At 47.4% G+C, this 23,690-nt stretch overlaps 1 protein-coding gene across 1 annotated transcript; it reads right to left on the reverse strand.

Moving 5' to 3' along the window:
* Nucleotides 1-7,216: 7,216 nt before the first annotated feature.
* LOC138528331 (protocadherin-8-like) lies at nucleotides 7,217-17,972 on the reverse strand. Its single transcript, XM_069639860.1, has 3 exons — nucleotides 15,409-17,972; nucleotides 8,362-8,569; nucleotides 7,217-7,769 (listed from the first exon to the last, which is right to left on the reverse strand). The coding sequence occupies exons 1-3, from the start codon at nucleotides 17,827-17,829 to the stop codon at nucleotides 7,357-7,359; spliced, it is 3,042 nt and encodes a 1,013-aa protein (XP_069495961.1). The 5' UTR covers nucleotides 17,830-17,972; the 3' UTR covers nucleotides 7,217-7,356.
* Between the last annotated feature and the right edge of the window lie 5,718 nt (nucleotides 17,973-23,690).

Consider the following 23,690-nt stretch of genomic DNA (forward strand, 5'->3'; position numbering starts at 1 on the left):
GTGTTGCCATGCCTCCCAGCTTCCAGGTCCCGGTTTAGGGCTGACATTCTGAATATGGAACCGTAATGGTTGGACCCTGGATAGTTTGCGTAGACAGAGGTGATGATTCCCTTGGCAACGCATAACACCTGTACATTGATGGAATGCCAGTGCTTGTGGTTTGCGATAGATGTGCTCAGTGGCCCTAGGTGGACATAGGGCCACATGTGTGCAATCAATGGCACCGAGCACTTTGGGGAAGCAAGGGTTCCACGTCTGGATTACCCTAGTAACTTAGGGTGAAAACCCAAAGCTACTTAATATGCAAAAATAAGGGGGGGCTCTGGGAGTTTCCCTACTACCGGCCTATATCCCGGGTTAGAGTCTCAACCAGAGTCTTTAGCTCACCATCCTTTCACAGAATGGACATTTCCACTACATATCAGTCTTTGTCCTGCCCAAGGGCAATCCAGCACCGAAATGCCTTGCAATTCACTTCTGAACAAGAGTACCAACAGCATCCCCAGACACGTGTTTTGGCCTGGATGGGCCTTGTCACTGAGGTGGAACTGTCCCTCTCTAAGAACAGTGAGCAAGGGTTCCATGTCTGGATTAGCCTAGTAATTTAGGGTGAAAACCCAAAGCTACTTAACATGCAAAAACAAAGGGGGTCTGGGAGTTTCTCTACTACCGGCCTATATGCCGGGTTAGAGTCTCAACCAGAGTCTTTTGCTCACCATCCTTTTCTTTTCGTCCCCTCCTTGTCGAGTGTGAATTGCAATATTTGCCTGCACAGGGTCGTGAAATCTCACTTGTTTTAGACAAATTGGCGCACTGGGTCTTGATCTGATTATTTTTGAATACTTGCATATGTACTAGTGAACCCAGATGTAATATCATGTTCAGAGTCTGAATCTGAGTTCCCCAGAGAAGAAGCGTGCATACTTTCTCATGAGTGTGATTTGTCATGATCATCAAACGTATCTTGGAAAGTGTATACTCTGTTTTCGCAGAAGTATTTATCATCTCTGAAAAATTGTATTGATTTTCTAAGCTTAATTTCGTCCTGATAGTCCTCAAGAATATTGTACATTGTGCGATAATTCTTTTCCTTAGTAGTGTCAAGTTGGTCTGTCATTTTTTGCTTTAGTATGTCAATCTGTTCTACAATCCGTGTGTGCTCTCTAGTGGCGTGTTCAATGTGTAATTCAGCCATGACTTTGGAACTGTGTGTAAGATTCTCTTCCCATTTTTTCCAATATATCAGAATCCTCAGTATTACTAAAATCTGGCAAAATCAAAATCCGTACACCATTAGGAATTTTATCATTGGCTAGGTAATTTGCCCTATTGACCTTCTCCCAATATTTGTTTATTTCCTTCTTGGATAGTCTCTCTAACCTGACAAACTTTTGTTTAAGGTCTTCCTTATATGGTCCCATGTTCTTAAATGCATTGAATATACTACCACGTGCATAGTGATGTGGTATCCTTCTCTCTTGTTAAGAGATATTCAGCCAATTCTAGTCCTGGTGTTGTATCGTTCTGCAGTCAGACTGAGCGAATAGTGAACCCAAAGTACAGGCTAAAGTCAGTTTAGCACTGTGCAAGGATTGCATTTATTTATAAGTGGAGTGCTGCTAGGGATGGTGTGCCAGGCTAGCCTGACGTCTGGATCAATCAACAATATATACAATTATTACATTATGCACCTTGTGCAACCCCTTCTTAATGACACAATGTTGAAGGTTATATCTTATATTTTGCTAGTTCAGAATAGCCTAATAAGACCAGACCAAAACTGTAAAGATTCACTTAGACTCTTATGTAATCATAGAGTTTGTGTCAGATATTTCAATGTTTATATAGCTCTGGTTTTCAGTACATGGCCATTAGTACAGTAATTCATACTCCTTTGGTTCTTGTCACACTCTTGAACTAGGTGTTCTTGTCACACACTTGTGTACACAAGTAGGCAATAGGTTGTCTTTAGTAACATCTACATTTCAGATACATACCTCCTGTGTTAATCTCACAAGGGAATTAACACAAATTGGTAATCAAAACGATTGAGCACCATAAATAATTCTCATTAAAACACAATGATAATAACCTCACACCAAGAGGCGGTGCCCCTATGCCACACCATAAATGATATTTAATGCTTCTGAGTCCCCTGCCCCCTTGCTCGATGTTGGTGAGGCTGTTGTGGTGATGGGCAGGCGGATGACCTGCCATAATAAACTGGAAGGCAGTGGCGTCCAAGCACCCTAAGCTGATCACCACACCACAATGCAGGCAGCGTGTCCCTGCACAGCATAGCAAGTGATTAAGCTAGCTGCTGCAGCATGTATTGTAGTCACGGCCAACATGTCTACCACAGGGCTGTTGGGAGACAAACTTGGCCACCCAGGCCTGATATCTTCAGCCGGTGCCTCTTTGTCATGCTGCTTTTCTCTATGTAATAGTGGGGAATGACTTCTATCACCAGCTATGATAACAGATTCTTCTTCTACACCACTGGAGGTGGTCACTGTGACAGCGAGGGGACATGTATATAAATGCATATACATTGTCAGAGGATCCAATTGCCAAACATGCTTACTCATTGCAATTGCGCATCATTTTCAATCGCCTTGCCCTACCATACTTCCTTATAGTAGAACATGTACTGAGCTGCACATGCCCTTCAACTCGGGAAGGAAGGAAGAAGTACAGCCACACTCAGAAGAGGGTTTGACTAGAAATTATGAGGAAAGTATGCTCCTCCCTTGCATCTGCCTTCTATTGGAGCTCATCATGTACAATCTGCCCCCCCTCCTCCACCTCTTAATGTTCCACCTCCTGCTGCCTTCTGATCTCTGACTCTGTTCTCTTCTTGCTACCCTTTAATTTATGCCTCTTTATGTTTTACTTTCAGCTACCCCTCCATCGCTACCCTCTCCCGTTCCTCCTCCTGTTGACCCTCAATCTCTACCTCCCACAATTCCCACTCCTGCTGATGTCTCTCCTCCTCAAGCATATTTAAAAAAAACAACAAACACAAAGTGTTGCAATTCACATACGGTTTTCCAGGGTAATGAATTGCATTACAAAAACACACAATCACAAAGGGTTTTCACAAGTCGGTTTTTTCCTATTGTTTTTTTTTTTTCTTTTTGGTGCAGAAGGAAGAAAAGAAGGGAGATCACAAAGGCTTTCTCAAAGTTTGCCTAAGACTTTTCGAAGATGGAGTTAAACATTTCATAATGTGAGGATTCTGCGTTGAGGGTGGCCATCCTAATGCTTGTTCCCCTTGGAACAAAGAGAAATTCGCTAACATCGTAGTGCCCTGGCTCATGCCGTCCCATGTGCAAATTCTGTGAGTTTGATTTCTGCATCTACATCTATCTTCAAAAGGTAAGACTAAATATGTAAAAGGGAGACTGAACCACTCAATTACTCTGTACATGGGAATCAAGCAGGTGAAGTTATGATCCTAACAGGGTCATATTCTTGTAGAAATGTCCAAAGCCTGGCTGCATGGTCCATGTACAATGCAGCCTTTCCTGAAAATAAGGCTCAATCTGTTTGAAAGTATCCACCATTGCACTTTATTTCTGCCTGTGACAGTTTGGGGGAGCCACTCCAAGGACAATACCCCTACTTCACTAACTGATCATCGAGATTGGTGTGGCATCGACACATCCCATGGAATTGAATCTGGCAGAAACAGGTAGAAGTTGGCATTAGTACCCAGCGAGGGTCAATGACCTAGTAAAAAGCAAGCTCATTGCTTCTCAGCTGAGGCCCCAGCACTGTGTTCCTCCTTGGAGTGGCTGCCATGGAAAGGGAAAAGGGACTATGGGAGAAGGGACTATGCGTAGTCCCTTCTCCCTGTTCCATGACAGGCATTTTTTCGGTTTACATTTTTTTTCATTTACTGTAATGGCCACCATGGAAACGGAGAAGGGACTATGTCTATTCCCTTCTCCCATTCCATGGTGGTCATTTCCTTTGTTTACTATGGCCGCCATGGAAAGGGAAAACGTACTACGTTTCCCAGTCCGCTGCAGCCTTTTTGTTATTTCTTTTTCCAGCTGTGAAACGCAACACGTCTCACATATGGAAGTAAACACCATTAGTACCCCGCTGTAACGGGTTGGGGTACTAATTAGGCAATAAGCCGTGAGCCAGCGGGCAATTACTACATCCGGTAATGCCCCTGGGGCCTTCGTTAAGGCCCTCACTACGCTCGGGCCTGTAACTATGAGCCCCAGGGGCATTACCAGAAGCGGTAATGGCCCGCTGGCTCAGGGCTTATTGCCTAATCAGCATACAAAAGAGCAGGAATTGTCTAAGATCACTTTCGTATGGTGGATGGAATTCAGGTTCTTGTATGTGAAAGGGTCTGCTCTCCACTGAAGTTATGCTGACCTTGCGACTGTTGTATCTGACCACATTTGCTGAGCAATAGGAGACCTTGTAATTTCCAGCCCTCTAATGCATGGGAGAGAACTCTGTAGTGTCGTCTTTCAAATCCCCTGTCTGTTGAACAGATGTATGTACCCCTAAGGGATTATAATTCATCACCAAAGAGAGAGATTCCCCAAGATATATCTTCTTTGACCCTAGAATAAGACCTGGATGCTTCTTTCAGGCATACCAATTGTATGAACAGCTTAATTTCACCCACACTCCTCCACATGTTGGAACAATTCGCAGAGAATGGGAACGCCTGTAGTTTAGATCTCTTCTTGAGTGTGGAATTGTTATCAGGGAGTGCACCCTCAGCACACTTCATGCTTTAGCTGACTGGCAATTCGTTTGTGTGAGAATTGACTTTGTTCTCTAGGAAAACATTTCCTTGGTGCACTGAGAAAGAAGAACTCCATAGTAATCCACTCTCGGACCCCTGAGCTCCAGCGCTGCTGGAGCAGTGTCTTGCTTCATTGATAAGCAGAGAACCCCTCTGACACAGGGTAGACCCTGCGAGTCAAGGGTATTCTCCTATTGGAGTGTCGGCCACAAACCACATAGCTCCATACAGCAATGTAGAACTTAGTTCCTTTTTGAAGAGCACTCATCAGAAGCTGCTGCCTTCGCCTCTAAGCATCTAATACCACAGCCCCTTCTCTAACCAAAATTGCTTAGGTGCACTCTACAAGACTACTGTATGTTACATAATTGTACGTAACTACGTAGTTCGTGTAGGTAGAGAATGTACTTCATGCCATTTCATGGGTTTGTCACAGTACCTTTTATTGAGTAAAAAGGTCACTTCAATTGAAAGTGTACCCACACTTTGCCATCTACACCCTGGTACAGCCAGTGAGGCAGATAAATGCGTGCTGTTTCCAAATCCCCATGAAGGATTCACACATTTCCTCTTCTCAAATGTACCTGGAGGTCAAATCAATCAATGACAAAGACCAACTCAAACATTGCCTCACCCTGCTCCTAAGTTTGGTGTCAACCTCATACATGACACTGAATCCAGGAAAGGTCTTATTCACCCTCCCGAGCCGCAGCAGAAGAGAAACTCAAATCGAGAAATGGAGTCCTCTGCCAATTAACCTCCAAAACAGAATCCATGGTATTCATCATACTGTGCACAACAACCTTCAATCAATACCCACAGTGCAAAGGAAATGAAGACTTGATGGCAGCAGCTTTAGCAGCAAAGAAAAATGGATCATCATCTTATCTGAATCAAAATCGTTAATGGTTGTCTCCTCCCAACTTCACTTAAAATCCTCATAGGCACAGCAGGTCAACTCATTAAAGGATATAAGATATATGACCAATCACCAAAAAAGTCTTCCCTGCAGTACCAGATCACTTTCAAGACCACATGCATGGTTGCACCATCTTCATGTCAATGACAAACAACAAACACAACACACAGAGCCATGACATCATGGGATGGTAAACCAGGAAAAGACTGCCAAGCAGTCCTTCTCCATCTGTGCACAGTCCATCGACTGTGGAACAACATCCAATTCCCTGTCAGACAAACACCTCAACTGAAAACACATGTTCACAGAACACACCATTGCCCCTTGATACTAGCACCTGAGCCCACATTCCCGGAGATGTTACTCTTGCACTCTCCCCCTCTGTCAGCACTTCCTTGCCCACCTCAACCATCAAGCTACTTGTGCTATGATAGGTCATTCATAACGGGCTTAATACCCAGAGTTTTTTTTTAGCACGGACCCAGGGATCGAACCTGTGTCATCTTGCTTCTAAACTGAGCACTTTGCCCCTGAGCTATCCTCCCGAGACATTATCTCTATGAATGATTACTTCATTAATAACCTGACGTCTTCCCTGTAGAGGGCCTCGTTGAAACGGAGCTAGATATTTGCTGCATACATCCCTGCAACCACAAACCGACTTAGGCCCTATGATTGATCAGTTATGACAAACAACACTTCATTCATGATATGCATCTGTCATTTTTAACCACTAAACTACACAAGCCATGGCCGTCAATGTCCAGGACTAGGCCACCGCCTGCCAAATTACTTGGAAGGCCACATCTGGAACGCCACCTCTTCCTATACTTGATGTTTTTTTTAAAGCACCTGTTACCTCAAAAACTGTGTCGCCGCAGGCAGCAAGTTGAGGAGAAACGCGTCTAGCCTTTGCTTATGGTAAAATATAACAATCACAGTGGGAAAAACTTAGTGCACTCTTATACACATTCTGACCCATCTGTTGCTTTTTCACTTATTGTAAAACCTATGAAGAAAGCACACCACAAATGGAGACAGGTCACACATCTTTTAATAAACTTTGTTTAATCTGTGAGACAATGTTTAGAAATTCTATGCAATTAAATAACATTTAGAGTGAATTGAACCATAGGCTCAAGAAAATAATTCAAACTTGGAAAACAAGTTTTTGCTTACAGAATATTTAAAAAATCTCCAACTGTGAAACTTCCAACAATGGCCTTCCGTGATGTATGCGGTGTTGATGATGCATGGGTATTTATCAGACTGGTCCTTTGGCAATATATCTGGCTCTCTATACTTTGATATAAAAAATATAATACAATTTTCATCCTATACAAATATATTACACATCACATGCATGTTTACACTGCAAAAAAATGCGAAGTCATGTGTGAACTGTGTGAATAGAATTTGCAAGAGCACCTAAAAAAAACAAATAAATACTGCACATTTCATAAAAATTACATAGGGTACAAACAGTTTTGGTTTGCAATTAACAAACAACACTGACATGACGTTAGGAAGCTCTTTGCCAAGAGTCATTGTAAGGCACATGATCGCATATCATAAATATGTACATACATACATACATACATACATGTGTATTCATAAATCCACAATTAGCTCGCCTAACTTTATGCTGGGAGATGTTTGCTCATAGTTCATTGCTTTCGGCGCTTCCAGTCAATGAGGGCAGGTACCGCGCAGAACCCGAGGACTCATATAGGGGAACCGGGATGTCTTGGAGGTTGGCGAGTCTTGCAGGCCGAGGAGGTGATAGCAGAGTGATCGTCCTGTTCTCATATTCTCCCGGAAGCACTTTCTCATAGACGCTCTGTAGCCCCATCGTTTTGGGGATATTCACTGGTGGCTGTTGCCCCACCTGGTAGTAATTGTCCCTGCGGTGGGGGTCCCTGGGAAGCGAGGTGCTTTTGCAGTAGGTCGATACGGAGCGCTTCCCCGGTGCGATGGCGGTGGAGTGAGGGCTGGAAGACCTGTCGCATGTAGGACTCCAGCAGCGGTCGGAGTGCCCCAGTATCTTGCACTCATTCGTACACGCCCATAAACCTACAAATCAGGCAAGGATATAGTGAGTTCATTGCACAGCAAGCGCCAGGGATTATCAGATCAGCATTCGGATCAGTACTTATCACACAGTGTAACAATACAGCGGATCAGCTACCCTGAGACATGGCTCTGCTGAAATGAAAGCAATTTGTTTGCATTTCCATCCCCTGAATCCATACTTAAGCCATACTTAGCAGTCTTCATATATGTCATAGAAGCTAAGCACATTACGCCTTCTAGGTTTCGGCTTCTTAATGCGCCAAATAGACAGAAATGCAAATCGATTATTATCAGGATATTAAAAAGAGGATATGTATGAGACAAATGTACATATAATTAAATTCAGGGGAGGTTATGTGCACATTGCTTTGGTGAGTCTGAAAACCTGAGTGGATTTGATTAATCTGATTTGATTAATCTGTGGGTCAACACACCCAGCCCAGCCTTCATGCATCCCAGAGAACTGAAAATGGGCTGTACTGGTATTGCAGTAAATGGACCTCAGCGTATAGTGAACTGAGCATTCACTCGGCTTGAAATAACCCACAACAGGTAATGTGGCGTGGCAGCAGAAGATGCTGCAGCTCCTTACCAGTCTGCATGCGGGTGATGATGTCCTTCTTCAGGGCATCCCCATTTATGTCAGAGTCGCTGTCATTGAAGTCGCTGTCCCCTTTGCCGCTGTCTTTTCCACTGAAAATGTCAGCTTCTCGTGTGGAGATGGTGTTGAAAGAATTCCCTTTCCACACAGCCACTGGAGGCGCGACTTCTTTTCCATAATGAAGAGAAGGGGCATAAGACTGCAACATAAACAATATACCAGGATTATTGAGGAAGACAGTTTCATGAAAGACAAGACAAGGTATAATGCACGCTGTAACCATAGAAACAATTGTAGTTGAGCAGGGGTCAACAGATGGCATCCATTTCCACAAGAGGTTCTGAGTCACATCATAGAGAACTGTAGCGGAGGTCAAGCTGTCTATGAGGGTAGTAATGCCCCTTTGTTGATAAATACCTTTCTACAATAGTACATTTAATATTGCACGCTCTGTGTCCTTTCCTACATCCTAGGACGCGAGTACAGACCAAGAGAGCAGCGCTAACGAGAAGTGTCAAGGTAGGTCCATATATACCATTACCACAAAAACTCATGGCTTTCCCATCCCCCTAAGGCTCTACTTCACTCTGCCCACCACAGGCTTATGGCAAATGCTGTCTCCCAACACTGCCCTCTTTAGCAAATGCCTCAAAAACACCTAATGCATCTGGTATACTGCCCTTCTGCCACACCTCTCTCGCTTATCCCACCCCATTCCTCCCAGCACACACGGTTCCGTGGCGCATAGCTGTGCGTGTCAGCATCTCGGTGGCATAGATTCTGTGGACTGCAGTACTGCCCTGACTGTGTCTGCAGGAGCAGCGCCATGATAGGCACTGACAATGTAATTGAATGTATGTATGCATGTATGTACTAGGTTTCATGTAGCAGGAACCAAGATCGAAGCAATGAAGCACCCTGCAATAAGGGAATACAGTTACTCTACACAACAATATGGATACAATTTGGAGGGTACGATATTATGGCTAAAATTAGAAGGCTATGGGGGATGGAGGTTAAGGAGAGAAAGGCAGAACAAGTGTGTCCTAGGAAGGATCCAGAGGTGATCAGTACTTGACAGCGAAGGAGCTGCTTCCGAGTGTGGTTGGGGTGCCCTGCTTCAGCTGCTCTGAACAGACTGGCGGAAGACAGTAGATGGCAGTAAGAGTCAGTGTTGAGGCACGAGACTTCCTTCACTTCCACTGGTCTGAAAAGACCTATGAGGTACACGGAAGAAGGGGGTGTCCAGAGAAGACAGAGGTGGCTGGCACTGCAGCATTCCCCTTTCCATCCCTTCCCACAGATTGGCTGTGACCCTAGGAATGAGGACTCCTGTCTTTGAATAAGAGGCAGCAGGGGCAAAGTGATTGCGCCTTGCTTAGACGTCTCAACAGTGAACCATCATTGTGAATGCTCGCTGCTGTGAGTGCACAGCAATGGACAACGAATTTTAGAGTCCGATCTTGTGGAAAAGGGCTTAGAAACAACGTAAAGTACAACAAAGATACATCAGAGCATTACTCCACTGAACGTGTACACGGACAATGCCGCCATCAGCAGAAAGGAAGGGACTTTAGCAAGAACTATGGCCACTGTGTCTGCTGACGTACCCAAGGAGCACGTGTGTCCTCGGATATGCTCTTGGACTTATCGCAACCCGATATTCACACCAACAATTCCAGGGGTATCTCTTTAGCATATAATCAGACTTTACTAGAAGGACATACTGACTCTCCCTGCTCTGAGGCACACACTGGAGAAGCCAGGGACTATCGGAAGGGAAGACGGGCTGCCCTGAGGCTGCTTTCTATGTGAGACCAGAGCGGCACATTGGCATGGCCTTTGATGCCATGTGCTGGTTTCTACCACCCCTGACTCGAAACAGTTATGCGTTCTCCCCCATCAGGTTTCCGAACTTGTTGCTAAGCACCCAAAAAGTGACATTATTATTTATCAACACTCTTCGCCCCCAAATATCATGTTGCCAACCCCTATTTTTCAGCTTTCAATTGTTTGCTCACTCATCACTTAGCTTCCTCACTTCTCTGCATTCATTCCTTGAGACAAATACCCTCATTCACCCATCCTTTGCCATCACACAACTCCACCATCCATCTAGGCGCATGCATCCCTCAGCCCCTTCGGCTGGTCACTTCCCCACAAGTAATCAGCCCAGGTCGCCCATCCTTTCTTCATTGGCCAACCGTACTAATGGAACCACACGCTCATCATCACTCAGCAGCACTCAAGCATGCACACACAGAATCATTCATCCAATCTAGCTCATTTGCATTGTATTAATCATCCACTCTCACACACCCATCCACGCTCTCACCTCCACCAAACACCGTGTATATATCCATACCCTTACCATCATTAGGCCCTGGTTACCCACGCACACGCTAACACTCAGCATTCCCCCACTCACATGCATTCTCACATCCCCGTCCCCCTCAAACAGCACATTGAGTCGTCTGTCATCTCAATTGTCACTCACAGTCCATACAAACTGGATGGCTTTTCATACCTCGTAATACTATTCTGTGTACACACACATACCCCCATAATGTGGGTGTCTGACAATATATCAGACACGGACATATTGTGGCTAACATGCATGCAGTGAATTGTGTGCCTCTCTGGACAGGTGCACATTGTGAGTGTCTATAAATATGTACGGTCTCAAACATCATAAGCCTTTCTCTTGTTTACTGTTACAGTTCCTCCATCCCTTCTAATCCAACCAGAAGCCATACACCAGCAATTGTAAAGCTTAGCAAAACATGACATATATAATGAAAGAAGACCACACGTGTAAGCGTGTAAGCACGAGCTATGAGCAAACAAGGTGCCACCATAATGCAGATATCTGTACAAGTAGACACACTCAAACAACACATGTGCAACTGTAGATATGCACACACAACTAGCTTCACGGTCTCTGTATATAAACACACAGTGTGTGTTTCTATGTGCATGTGCACCCCTGCGTAATGCGTGTCTCTGTACATAATCAAAACAATATTGGGTGTCTACGAACATCCGAAAACACAACCACTATCTCGCTCTCTGAATATATGCAGACATCACTCTAAACGTGGCTTTCTATACATGCACATACGACCAGAATTGTGAGCCTCGTGGATATGCACATACCACCTTGATGTGAGAAACTAACATGCAGGCGCATAATTCAGATAAAGGGCCTCTACACTGATATGCGCACAATCTACCTTCTTGTGCATGTCAAGACTAGCAGTAGAATAAGGCAGATGCATAGAATAGAACCAGTAGAGTGCCACAAAGGAGAGCCATGGCGGCCCGTAAAACCAAACATCTAGCTCTGCTGCACGGGCGGGGTGCATGCATACCTGCAATAGCACTAGTTACCAGCACAAGCAACCGACACCACAGTGTGTGGCAGGGAGGTGTGTGTGTGTGTGTACACAACATGCACCACAATGTGGTTCTCAACTTTTCCGCACATGCCCATCAAATATGTGCCTCTGTGTAAAAGGACATAGAACACACTAAACCGCAATGTGGTTATCCAGCGTGCACAGAGGTCTAAATCAAGTATCACCCTCCTGTGTACCTACTGAGAAAAGGTAGCAGTGCTGCTTTTACTCAGACTTGCAAGTGGGACTCGTGCAGGTTAGAGGGACCCTCTTTTCAATGGGATTGTGCCACTGTGCAATGCTTCAGTAAGCCTCCTCTCTCGTCTCTATCAGTCCCCGGCGCTTGGTATGTTAACCGTGCTGCTCTTAGCAGGGCGGTAAGGGGGGACAAGGCTGGCAATGGCATGTGTGCATCGGTAGCTGAAAACCAAGTACCCCCTGTAAATAGCATCTCCTGCAGCATAAATACATATGTGTCTTTCAACGATGAAAAGTAGTGCAGCTGGGGTGTCTGGTCCATAGAACACCCTAACATTGAAGGCCGGTTATTTCGTCTTCATGCCTTCCTTGGGAAAGTACTTCGAGTGCAGGGGATGTCCGCATCGAGGACTGCTGGACATGATCATGCACGGGTTGGGTTACGCTCATCTACCAAGACAAGGGATTCTTGCCCCAAAGGAGACATGTGAAAGGCTCCGTACCCATTGCGTGGCTTTTCCACAGCACACAAGTCCAGCTCGCTCTCGCACAAGGACATTTTCTAAGCTAGCTCATAGAGGCGAAGCCCACCGAGGGCATGAAGGAGATGAGAAATAGGTAGTGACACAACATGGAAATAAATGATGACCATAGATAACAGAAAGAAAGATGGATGGATGGATGGATGGATGGATGGATGGATGGATGGATGGATGGATGGATGGATGGATAGATAGATAGATTAGATAAATACATATATAGATCGATTAGATAGATAGATAGATAGATAGATAGATAGATAGATAGATAGATAGATAGATAGATAGATAGATTAGATAAATACATATATAGATCGATTAGATAGATAGATAGATAGATAGATAGATAGATAGATAGATAGATAGATTACATAGATAGAAGAGAGAGAGAGAGAGAGAGAGAGAGAGAGAGAGAGAGAGAGAGAGAGTTGAGCTATGAGTCTATCACAATCACATATAAATTCAAAAGGCACCCTTATGCTCTTCCGCCCACCCAAGTTCCTCACCTATAAAAAAAAAACATCTGCCCATCCATGCATTCATCCATTAGCTCATCCAACAAAAACTAATGCAACTCACACTAACCCTCCAAACCATTGGCCACAAATGTGTCCTAATCCCCACATCCGTCCACGAATCTGTTCATTGATTCTTCTGCCCTCCTGCTACTTCAACAACTCATGCACCCACTCGTTCATTCGCCCATGCATGCGTTCACTCTTCAGAACGTCCACTCACAATACCGCAAATCCTTGGGACTCTCTCTCTCTCTCTAACCCATGCACTCGGCCACCTGGCAATCCACCCACGCCGAGATATGCCTCCAGCCACACCCCAGCAGTGCATCCACTGAGTTTCAATAGCTCCATCCATTCTTTCACACATAGCTCCAAACAATAGTGCTTAATGGTCAATTGATCGATCACCATATACCAATCACCACATACCAACCCATTCATCCCTCCACTCATGAATTCTGCCATTCACCCTCATTCTTCCATTCACTAACATATTCATTCACTCATCCATCCATCGACCCGTCCACCCACCCATCCATCTACCCATCGGCGCTTCAATCCTTTCCTCTCACATTCACCCATCTGCCCACCCACCCGCGCATCCAACGTAGTGTAAAATGCCAGGACATATGGCTCACGTCTAGATCCTAGAAGTGTTCACAAAGCGCGCCTTTTTCTGAATTCGTGATTTTGTAATACTTACATGTAATGTTTATTTCGGTGTTTGCATGGGCCTAAAACGCTGCCCTGATCGCCCTCCATGCGGTTTCATGCACCCGGCTACACCCATTCAATTCAAGGTTGAGGCGACCACAGTAAACAAAGGCGCCATTTGAGCTTGAGACCTAGGTCCTGGGAGCCCGGAGTGCTAATATAAGTACTCACGAATGGCCTGTTCTGTCGGAAAGACGGGCCCTGTGGCCACTCGAGTGGAGGCCCGCTTCAGTTTAGACATTCCCAACAAAGCGGCCTTTGCCTGCCCTCCCGGCAAATCTCCCTTCCGAATAGTTCACTATTTTGGACCTGGTGGTTTTATGATGTCAGGAGAACCCCTCTTAAGCCAGCCCTGGAATCTGAATTAAATGTGTTTTGTTTATCAAGCACCAGACCAAAGCCCTTATTCGCAGAGCGTTATCCAATGGGGGGGTTTGCCATCAAGAAACGCTTCTGTCAATTGTGCCCCAAATGTACAAGTGCAGAAATATGTAACTTTTAAATAATACTTGAGAGAGAAAAACGAAACGTGTGGTGTTTGAACTAGTGACACCAAAGCGCGATGTGGAGTCTTACAAGATCTATAATGCCTTTGAACACTATCGGGCAGCCGCGCACTGTTTAAAGCGCTCACTCCACACACAGGCGTTTGCCAAATGACAACTGATGCCCCCTGGAGAAGCAAACGGCGATCAGTGGCTGCCCCAGGTCTGCCAGCACCCTGTGCGAGATGTGTGCGCGCCACCGCCCACCAAACAAGCATAACAACAGGGGGCTCAGCTCTGCGTGGCGTTCAGCCAAAACAACAGAACGGAGCCCCCTGTAGTTCTGGAAAAGGGCGCCTTGCCCCCAGCTCAGTGTCGTACAAGCAGTGCCTATTAAAGAATCACGAAGTGATTGAAAAATAGGCGCTGTTTGCATGACACTGAGGCCATGCGCCCTTTATTCTGAGCGCACCTGGAACCGTAGCTGACTGGGAGAGTTAGAACCAGTGCGCGAGCGGCAGGGTGCGAAATGCGCGCGGGGCGCGATGAGGCACGGCTGGGAAAAGTGCAAGCGAGCGGACGCGAGGAGGAGCGCCAAGGAAGGGCGCGGATAGAGGAAAGGTGGCGAATGAGAGAGGGGCGCAACCGGGAACGGCACGGACTGGTGACAATGGTACCTGCGCGCGCATTTAGGCTCGTGGTGGTGCAGCCTGCCTTATAACACACTCTTTGAGGTTGGGTCTACTGGGACGGGGCGGGGGCTGGGCGAGTCGGGGGGAGAGGAGCGCGCGGATGGTGCTGCTGGGGACGCCTTGACAAATGAGGGTAATTGGACAGTGAGTGTGATAGATGGCAGCCTTCGGGCGATGCGTTTAGCAAGCGCCGCCAACGCGAATTTAAGAAAAAGAAGAAAAAAACTGCCGCTGGAAAACAAGTGCTTCAAACAAGTGTGCGTGCGTATGTCTGTGTTTAGCATCGTGTGTGGAAGTGGCGGGGGGTTTGGGGCATAGTATCCTACTTGGGTTGGCTCTCTGTGCTGATAGAGAGCCATGAGGCATGTGGAGCGACATCTGTAGTGAAGATACACATGGACCAACTCTCCCCTCAGATCGAGCCTTACTCCCGAGGATATAGAACTTAATGACACAATTATTCCGTGACCATCCAAACTAACTGTAGGTCTTACCGCGGTGTTGGTCCTGTGCAGCATGGTCTTGGCTTCGTACAGGCAGGAGCCGGCCTCCCCGTTCTCCTCCACGCTGGACGCCTCGTCGCACGCCGGGGGCTCCTTGTCTTTGAACGGGGACTGGTGCGGCAGAAAGGACGGGACTTCGAAGACGCCGTCCCTCTGGCCGGGGATGAAGCTGTCCCCCTCCTGCTCCCCGCTCTCAGCGTCTGACAGGTCCCGCTGGCCGGGGAGCTCTTTCTGGGCCTGGGGGTCCTTGCGGTGCTTCCTGCAGGTGGTGGCGATGGCGATGATGGACGCCAGGAGCAGGGTGCAGCTTCCCGCAAGGACGATGATGACTATCAGGGGGACGTCCCAGTGGAAGCTCTCCTCCTCCCAGGGCCCCGCGGACTCGTGGCTGGCTGAGGGGGCCGTGTCGGTCACCAGGATGTTGACGGTGACCGTGGTGACCAGGGGCGGCCTCCCGCTGTCGCTGACACTGACCAGGACTCGGTAGAGCCGCCCCAGCTGGTGGCTCAGGTCCCCGCGGACGTACATCTCCCCGGTGACCTTGTTGATGGTGAACGTGTCCCGGTGCTCCTGACTCATGCTGAAGGAGAGGGCGGCGTTGACCCCCTCGTCGGGGTCCCTGGCCCTGATGTGGGTCACTGGTGACCCCGGGGAGGCCCTTGCGGACACCTCCACTTCAGCGGATCCATTGGACACGTGGGGCTGCGTGATGACCGGGGCGTTGTCATTCTGGTCCAGCACCCTCACCTTGATGAGGGCACTGCTGGACAGCTCCGGGGAGCCTCCGTCGCTGGCCTGGATCCGAAAATCAAACTGTTTTAGGATTTCGTAGTTAAATGTCCGGAGGGAGTACACAGAGCCAGTGGCGGGATCTACAGACACGTAGGTGGAGACTGGCGCCCCCATCACCTCTGTGTCCACCAGCCTGTAGGTCACCTTTCCATTGTGCCCCAGGTCGGGGTCTCTGGCCACCACGGTGGTGATATAAGAGCCCGGGGCGTTGTTCTCCAGGACAGAAACTTCATAGACGGGCTTGGAGAAGAAGGGCGGGTTGTCGTTCTCGTCGCTCACCCGGATGGTGAAGTGGCGCACGGTCTTGAAGGGAGGGGAGCCCAGGTCTTCGGCCACGATGGTCAGGTTGTACTCGGAGATGCGCTCCCGGTCCAGGGCGCTGGTGGTCACTATCATGTAGCTGTCCTCGTAGGCCTGCTGCAGCTTGAAGTGCTCGTGGCCAAAGAGGGAGCAGTGCACCTGTCCATTGGGGCCCGAGTCGCTGTCCAGGGTGCTGATCAGGGCTACGAAGCTCTCCCTGCTGGCGGCCTCGGTGATGTGCGCCACCCCGGCGGTGATGGAGGTCAGGGGGGTGATGGTGATGCTGGGCGCGTTATCATTCACATCCGTGATGTGCACAATTATTTTGCAATTAGCAACTAGTGGACTGGGAGCAAGATCCTGGGCCTGAACATCAAACTCATATGTCTGCTTGGTTTCAAAGTCCACTTGTCCCTCCAGAGTTAATCTCCCAGTCCTGGCATCTATTTTGAACAGCTCGCGAACCTCGGGGGAGACCTGTGGGTTAAAACTATAGACAACTTGTCCGTTTACCCCTTCATCGGGGTCCTCTGCGTTTAGGTCCAAGAGCAAGGACCCCACGGGGGCATCCTCCATTAGATCGACAGTAAAAGCATTCCGGTCGAATTTGGGGCTGTTATCGTTAACATCCAGCACTTGAATGGAGATGACTGTGCTTCCAGAAAGTGCTACCCCGCCACCGTCGGTGGCCACCAGCTCCAGGTTGAAAGATTCCTGGGTCTCCCTGTCCAGCTCCTTCACCAGCACCAGGTCGGCGTACTTCACCCCGTCTGCCCGGCTCTGAACCTCCAGACTGAAGTGGCTGTTGACGGAGACCTGGTAACTCTGGATGGAGTTGGTGCCCACGTCTTCGTCGATGGCGATGTCCAGGGGCAGCCGGGTGCCCACGGCGGCACTCTCGGACACCTCCAGCGGGATTTGGGGCCGGGGGAAGCGGGGGGCGTTGTCATTGATGTCCCGCACCTCCACCTCCACGTGCAGCAGCCGGAACTGCTCCTTGGCGAAGCTGACCACGTCCAGGGCCAGGGCGCAGTGCGGGGACTGGCCGCACACCTGCTCCCGGTCTATGCGCTCCCCGGTGGAGAGCTGCCCGTCGCTCTCCCGCATGCGGATCAGGGAGCTGTTGAACTGCTTCATCAGCCGGAACCCCCCCGGCACGTTTAGGGGCAGCTCCTCGGCCAGAGTCCCGATGACAGTGCCCGGCTCGTCCTCCTCGTAGATCCGATACCGCACCGTCCTACAGGTGCCGGCGGAGAGCAGGGAGAACGCCAGCAGGACTCCCAGAGGGCAGAGGCGGCGCTTTCCCGCTTTAAAAGTCATGGTGGTAAAACTCTCCCTGTCGATGGACAAAAAAGAATAGTCTCTCTATTGATGATTACTTCATCACAGTGAGGCGGCAACTCGTGAATGTGGGTAGGCGCCCCATACAAAGCGACTCTTCTGCTGTCAAAAGAAATGTGTCATTTGCTGCCACTCTAGAAACCCTCACCGCTCTGTTGCCTTCCTCCCAGACTCTGAGCCGCGCTGTCAGCTCCCCGGTGCTTTTTGTTTGCAGACATGCAAATAACCGCACGGCTCAGCCAATCACAGACCCCTTCGCGTTACTGGGCTCAGTGCCTCCCAGAAAATCCATTTGGAGCGGAGAAGCTTATAGAGGACACCAAGAAAAGAAAAAACAGTAAATCTTCTCTTTGTCCTCTTTAACTTTCGGCGTTTGTTTTAAGGGCGCGGGCTGCCGTGCAAGGACGGGCACAATACGCGCGTCGCGGATTTAATCAGATTTAGTGCTTGTTTACTGTGCCCCTGAACCCTGTGCCTGCTGCCGCACAGGTGCTCCCGTGACAATGAACGAGTTAGTATAGCGTTTATTTTGTATAAAGTCTTTTTTTCCAGTGATCTCATCGTGTTTATCATTACAACTAGGGAGCGTCAACTTGAGCGGGTTATTGAGAGCGTATTGAGTTTGAAACGACGGATCTCCACAGAATGTATTGTGAAGTGAGAATTTTCCTCGCATGACATCTCGTGACTGGGGAAGGCATGTGCTTTACAGGCTCTCCACATGGCTGCTTTAACATGCAGGGCTTGCTTCAGCCGCTGCTCCCAGGCAGCTAAAAGATCCCCCCATCGCCCCCCAAACAGGGGCACGGGGAGACCTGGAGAGACTTCAAAGGACAGACAGTATCAAAGCCTCGTGAAGCCCTCGTTAGCCGAAGAAATAGAATAGGCTGTCAGGTTATCCCTCCTGAGGCCCCGGCGCCTGCATTATTTCACTGTCACAAGCTCAAGAGGGGGGAAAGTGGAACAGTTTCCACAGAGCGCTCGGGGCTAACCGGAGCATAATGAGAGGGGCCCCATGCAGCCAGTGCCCGGCCATTCAGGGCTCGTCACTGCCAGCCTGACCCATGCACCAGGCGCTGAGCCCCGCACAATGCCTGCCTCCTATTAGAAAACACTTAAAGCCCCATCCCGCCGCACTCACTGTTCCGCCTGTTCAGGGGATTCTCTTTCTGTCCCAACGCGGCTTCTCAGGGAAGTAACACTGGGCTCTTTCCAGAAGAACAAAGTCCCAGCATGAGACTGAAACCTGCCACGAACCCGGGGGAACCAAACCATCTGCCCCCTGAAGTAGGAAGACGTGCACGCGGTACCATGGGTACGGCGGGTCTTTCTCAGACCTGCTTGTGTACGTTTGTTCTTTGTATTTAACTATTTAGTGATAAATAAATAAATAGCGTGTGTATGTTTGTGAATATGAATGTAACCAATAATTACATGTAAATGTAATCTGTAACGTTTATGCTCCACACTCACTGTAACCGTGATCAAAGAATCATCCTTGTAACTAAGACATCTTCTTGCAACAGCGCCTCGATGCCTCTGGGCTGCTAGCACGCTTTACAAAAATAAATAAATAAATAAATAAATACATGTATGTGTCCGTGAATCACATACTTGTTATATTTTTCCATATATTTGTACAATTCACATCACTTGGTAACAGTTCATTGCGCAATGGGGGAGGACGAGAAATAGGAGACATGATCATGTAGACAGTGGAGGTTGGGAAGAGAGCGAGCGAGAGACAGAGGGACTCGGTTCAAAACCTTTCGGCTTTACCATTGACTGTGGCCTCTCATTTAAAACACACATTCCCAAGAAGAGCAAAGCAGCATACTATCAGCTTGTGCTCCTCTAGACTTTTGTAACAGCACCGCATTTCAGAGCAGTTGTCCAAGTCCTGGTTATCTCCCACCTAGAAGATGGCAAGAACCTACTCGTAGCAATGCCGGATTGCCCCTTGGCCTCTCTAAAAGCCATGCAGCATGCTACAGCAAGCTTCATCACAGGGCTAAAACTATGCAACAGCATCACCTCTATCTCCAATGAGCTGAACTGGCTACCCTTTCAAGCAGGCATCATGTTCAAGATACCCTGCACCACCTAAAAAAGCAGTCACAACCAAAACAACACTGTGCCTGGCTGAAAAACTCACCATCTCAAGAGGCCAGCGCTCCACCAGAAGCCACATCATCACCAGGCTGATAGAAAAAAGGGAAACCAACAAGAAACAGGCCTGCATTTCAAGGAAACTACCAGCACAGTGTAGAGCAACTCTCCAGCGATCAGACCAAGAAAATACAACCCACTAGGGAATAATCCTAGGTGCACCCTTATTCGAGAAAGACAAGAGCTTTTATTTTGTATACATCGTCACCACACATGGGTAGTGTCCTTGTCCATCTTGGAATGCAGCAAAGCAATTGGTTAAATTCAACTGGCACCACCCTACCTTCAATCCTTATCACGTGATGTGCACATGGTTATCAACATGAACTCAGAAGACAACTTCGAGGTCAGTCTGGTCCTTGCATAGAAATCAGCCCTTTTCTCATCCCCGACACTTGGGCGCCCCCATCATGCCCTCCCCCCTGTATGGTCATCACTCGTTGCTCTCCCTGGCACAAATCATAGATCATGTTGTTCTCTGTTTTCCCCTTTATCAGTTCCCTTCCCCAGCAGTGTACCTAGTGCCCCACTAATCAATCCAGTCCAATTCCCCTGCAAATCGGGTAGTTCAAATAGAATGATCATCATTCTGGGGGGTGCTAGTGTCTTACATCTTGGTTCGTGTTGTGGCAACCCAAGACCTCTGCTCCCAGGAATATGACCTTTATACTGGGCCACTGCCCTTCGCCTATTCAGCTGCACACATTCCTGCCTAATTTGTCCAAAGACCTAATGGATGTGGGTGTATGTGCGTGTTCTTTGCTGCGCCAAGGAATCAAAATGTGATGGTTAAGCGAGGGATGAGGCCTTGTTCTGTGTCTTCAAGCATGGCCTGCAAGGATTTAAGCCTGCTCTTAAATGCATCACTACTTCGTGTTATAACTATTATATTTACTTACTGTATCCTACATAGTTCTTTTGTGAATCTACTGGTCAGATCCCCCCTATGTGATTTCACACTCTTGTTAATTATTCCCATCCATGAAGCAGGCCCTCTCCACTACACTGGCCTGTACTTACTCTCCATGTTTCAGTATGTTTTTTCGCAATCTAAATCATCTAGGAGGGGCTACGATCTGGACATGCATACGAACATTGCCCCCTTTACTTAATCCTTCATTAACTCACTTCTAATTTTCTCTCTGTCTATCCGCTCCATCCTCAGGAACCCACTCCCTGCACATGTGATGCAAACTACCCCCATACCGTGCATATTATTCTGGGTACACGTAAAATATATACAGTTCCCATCAACTGCTAAATCTACCCAGTGCTCAGTGTAGTTTTCAGGATCTGGCGGGGGTGATGTTAATATCCCTAATATCCCTGCGGGGTACGGGTGGGTGTGAATAGGTTGTTCAATTCTGACCATGTGTGGCTTATTTGGATCCTCAGTTTGAGCCTGTCTATCATTTGTACCTGGGAGAGCCATCCCTGCCCCATTAGTAACCATCATTCTTGCGCTGCTCGGAATAGTCTTGGCACACCATCAAAGCAATACCTGGCATGTGCAAAACAACACCAACAGGAGTACCACGATCGGAACCAGTATCTTCACCAGTGCCCCAAGCCAGGACGGCACCCATGAGAACAATGTGTCAAACTAATCCTCGGCCTGGACACCTGTAGTGATACACAAAATTGCAACCTTGCCAATCAGGGCTTTAGATGACAGCATTAGCCGCTGAAAGCCAATAGTGTATTCAAAGTATGTGCTAAAAATGCTGACAGTAGTCTGTTGTAGCGCTTCCATTATGCAGTAGTGAGCTACAAGGAATATGCAGGCCTAGTATGAGTGATAGGTCACATTATGCATTGTTGATAGACAGGCAGGGAGAGGGCCCTAGCTCTGTAGCTAATAGGTATTTTTGGAGTGTTTGGAACATTATGGCACCTATATAGCGCTTAGATAGCCAGTCTTAAGCGCTATAAACACTAAGCTATGAGTGCATGCCTTTTAGAGCTTGCAGATGGGGTTAATACATCCCTGCTTCCCTTAGAATATTCAGCCTCACTAACGGTAGCCCTGGCCCCAAGCTAATCTTCCTTTTCTCTGGGAAGGCACTGATAAGACATTCCTGAGCTTTCGCAGATGGGAGCCAGGGTGGGGCTCAGACGGAGAAGTGGAAATTAACAGAATTGGGTTTTTTTCCATGAGCCAGCCTATATTTTACACAGGGAAAGTTCTGGAACTGTGCGTCATGAACGGGCAGCACGAGATTATAAACTATCCATGCTCCCATGACTCGGGGGGAGATCGTCCTGTGGACTTGGTTCGTGCAAGGTCAAGTGCCCGGAATTGGCTCTGACGGCGTCCTGCAGCACTGTTCTCTGAGCGGGGCTTGTTTACAGCTAGCTTATGAGGGCCAGGGTCTCCCAGTGCTGATTAAAGGGACGTAAGACTGTGTTTCTCTATGTTTCTCTATATTTCCCTATGTTTCTCTATGTTTATCTAAGTTCCATGTTTCACTATATTTTGCATTTCTCTAAGTTTTATGCTTTGTAATATTCTCTAACTTGAATCCCAAATGTATATGAAATTCACTGCTTAGAATAAATATGCTAAAACTTATTTGAAGGTGTCATTTGTCACTAGCATGAGATCACTGCTCAGCACAATAGAACCTGTATTTTGGGCTGAATTGGGTATTTTTTGCTCTCAAAGGGCTGGCCCCGAGGAAGATTTTGCCCAGATCAAGACATTTGGTGGCAGCGGTGGGATTTGTGCAGAGCAGTGCCTTGCTGTGAAATGACAAATTGTGTGAGAGAACACAGTGTAGAGTGAAGAGCAGGCTGTCGCATTTCCTTGGGGGTCTCACTGCAGCTCTGAGACTTCAAAAAGACAGCAGCGTTGTGTCGGCTTGCCGTGGCCGATAGCTTGTGTGGTTAAGACTCCCTTCAGTAAATCAGTCGTGACTGACTTATTGCTTGGGAATGGAGCCAAGGGAGTACAAGGCGATAAACAAGCGGGAAATGGCTTTGTTTAAAGCGCTCCGATGAATGGTCAAGAAAGATGTATGCTCAATTAGAAAAGAATTTTATCATGCGGTTTCCCCAGTTTAAAGTTGTAATTTGAAATGCAAAGTGAGACGGAGTTCTCAACTCTATTCTGTCATGAGGGCAGGGAAAAATAATTGCAAGGATTTGACATGCAAATTGTGAACAGTAATTTAACCATTGACTCAGCCCCAGTGTGCTAGCGAGTGGGGGGCTGTAATGTTCGGAGGCGAAGGTTCGCTTTTTTGATGTATGCTTTTGAAGTGTTGACATTCCTGAAAAATAACGTGGGGAATGAGCCGTGCTTAGGAGAATGAGTAACATCTGTGCTGAGAGCCTAAAGGGTTTGTTTTTTTTCTTTTGGCAACTGTAAATTCCATGTGCTAGTGGTGGCGAATTCTGTTTTTAAGGAAACACACTAAAATGGTTATATTGCATTTTTAGCTGTGCCATGCTTATAATGGGTGAGAGACTCACTTAAAAAAAGAAAGTGAGTGAATGTTATTTGGATTTTCGATTTTTGTGTATTGATTTGAAATTGCAGAATCAGTTTGCAATGGTTTGGGAGGAAAAAACAATTTATATTTTTCTAAATTGTCTCTAAATTGCCCCTGGAGTATTTTTGACTGTTCCCACGCTATGCCATGGATTTGTACTGTTGCCTTATAAGTGAT

The sequence above is a fragment of the Ambystoma mexicanum genome, chromosome 7q, assembly GCF_040938575.1.
Source record: "Ambystoma mexicanum isolate Mex_15411 chromosome 7q, UKY_AmexF1_1, whole genome shotgun sequence".
Classification (NCBI taxonomy): Eukaryota; Metazoa; Chordata; class Amphibia; order Caudata; family Ambystomatidae; genus Ambystoma; species Ambystoma mexicanum.

Bases quoted from the DNA above. Each gene is read 5' to 3' on its own strand.
- LOC138528331 (XM_069639860.1), bottom strand. From the start codon at position 17,829: ATGACTTTTAAAGCGGGAAAGCGCCGCCTCTGCCCTCTGGGAGTCCTG. The intron at 8,570-15,408 runs GTAAGACCTACA...TTTATGTTGCAG, and splicing joins TGCACAGGACCAACACCGCG to TCTTATGCCCCTTCTCTTCA. The intron at 7,770-8,361 runs GTAAGGAGCTGC...CCTGATTTGTAG, and splicing joins CATCACCCGCATGCAGACTG to GTTTATGGGCGTGTACGAAT.